Source organism: Chinchilla lanigera, unplaced genomic scaffold (assembly GCF_000276665.1).
Source record: "Chinchilla lanigera isolate Chin_1 unplaced genomic scaffold, ChiLan1.0 scaffold00041, whole genome shotgun sequence".
NCBI classification, from domain to species: Eukaryota; Metazoa; Chordata; class Mammalia; order Rodentia; family Chinchillidae; genus Chinchilla; species Chinchilla lanigera.
In genome coordinates this window covers 19,230,332-19,231,958 of record NW_004955442.1, presented here as the reverse complement: position 1 = coordinate 19,231,958, position 1,627 = coordinate 19,230,332, and the positions used below count along the sequence as shown (strand labels likewise).

At 50.8% G+C, this 1,627-nt stretch overlaps 1 protein-coding gene across 1 annotated transcript in view; it reads left to right on the top strand.

The window, feature by feature from the left end:
- The window catches only part of LOC102018778 (tubulin alpha-3 chain), a 2,430-nt gene extending 1,919 nt beyond the window's left edge, over positions 1–511 (top strand). The window contains exon 2 of the mRNA XM_005391874.1: positions 143–511. Within this exon, the coding sequence (XP_005391931.1) occupies positions 143–511 (369 nt within the window). The remainder of the gene's footprint in view (positions 1–142) is intronic.
- The last annotated feature ends 1,116 nt before the right edge of the window (positions 512–1,627 follow it).

Here is a 1,627-nt window from a genome sequence, read left to right as displayed (position 1 = left end):
TAGGTACCAGGCAAGGAACTCAGGACCTTGTGCTTGCCAGGCAGGCCCAATGAGCTCTCTCCCCAGCCCTCTCATTTGCATTTTGTATAGTTTGAATTGCCTTGAGGACAAATGGATTTGACACTTCTGTTGTGATTCCCAGAGGGAGTGTATCTCTATCCACGTGGGGCAGGCAGGTGTCCAGATCGGCAATGCCTGCTGGGAATTGTACTGCCTTGAACATGGAATCCAGCCCGATGGTCAGATGCCTAGTGACAAAACCATCGGCGGCGGGGATGACTCGTTCAACACGTTCTTCAGCGAGACTGGGGCTGGCAAGCACGTGCCCAGAGCGGTGTTTGTGGACCTGGAGCCCACGGTGGTAGGTAGGTGCTCAGCCCCGGATGGAGGCTTCCCGGGAGGTTGGGAGAGCCCTGGAAAAGCCCCACGTGGTGGGCTCCTTGACTCCCCCCTGCAAGAAGGACAGGGTATAAAAGCCTGTGTCATGACACCGTTGGGTGAGAAGCTCTGAGGTTCCTGATTGAAGGTTCCTAATTCTGGGGCTCAGGCTGCCATCTTCAGAAAGCTTGACCTGCAGGGAAAAGCTGCTTTGCCAGGATGATGAGCTGTGCAGAGATTCCCTCCTGCCTGCCACTGGTGGTTTCTGCATAGGGGTCGGTTCCCTCCTTAATGCTGTGGAGATTCTCATGCTAGTGCACAAGGGTGTAGACCTGATCTTGGGCATGAAAACAAAAATGTTTGGTTCTTCATGATTAGAAGCCCAAAGTAGTTCCAAGAGATGGAAAAGGTGAGGGTGGGAGGATCTGAAATTTGATCCCAGCTTGGGGATTCTAACCATTTAGTGAAATCCAGTCTCAGAGAAAACCTGCTAGTGATGTAGCTCAGTGTGAAGACCCTATGTTCAGTACTACTCAGCAGACACAGAAAGAGACAAGAGAAGGGAGAGAAAGAGGAAGAGGGAGAAGAGGAAAGGATGAAAGAGGAAGAGGGAGAAGACATTTTAGTGCTTCCAAGAGATACAGAATGTCACCTTTCAGCCTGCAAGACTCAAACCACATAGCTGCAAAATCACACAGTCACAGGGACCTGGTGATTGGATGGGGCTTTTAGTTTTTGTGTTGTGTTGCAATACTGGCGATTGAAACCAGGGCCTTTCAGTGAGTTACATCCCTATCCCTTTTGAAAATTTTTGAGACAGGGTCTCGCTAAATTGGAACAAGGCCAGGCTGGACTTGTCTGTGATCCTCCTGGCTCAGCAGGCCAGAGTGCTTGGATTACAGAGTGCAGTGCGTGACTTCTAAATTATTTTCTTTGATGCAGCTTAGGTAGGGAAGAGGTAACTGCCTGTAGAATCACCTGTGCTTTTTTCCTGTAAACATGAAGTGGTCCTGCTGGCACTGGTACTGTGAGCTGAGGTTACCTCTTGGAGCCATGAGTCGCATTTGTGCTTTGCAGAGACTTTTGGGAGGACCGGGTTGCTCTGTGCTCAGGCCGGCCTTGAACTCACCATAGCCCAGGTTGGCCTGGAACTCTCAGTGATCCTCTTGCCTTCCACTCCCAAGTGCTGGGATCACAGATGTGTGCTGGTGTTAGAGGTGTGTGCTGCTGTTACAGCTTGCAGAGACAC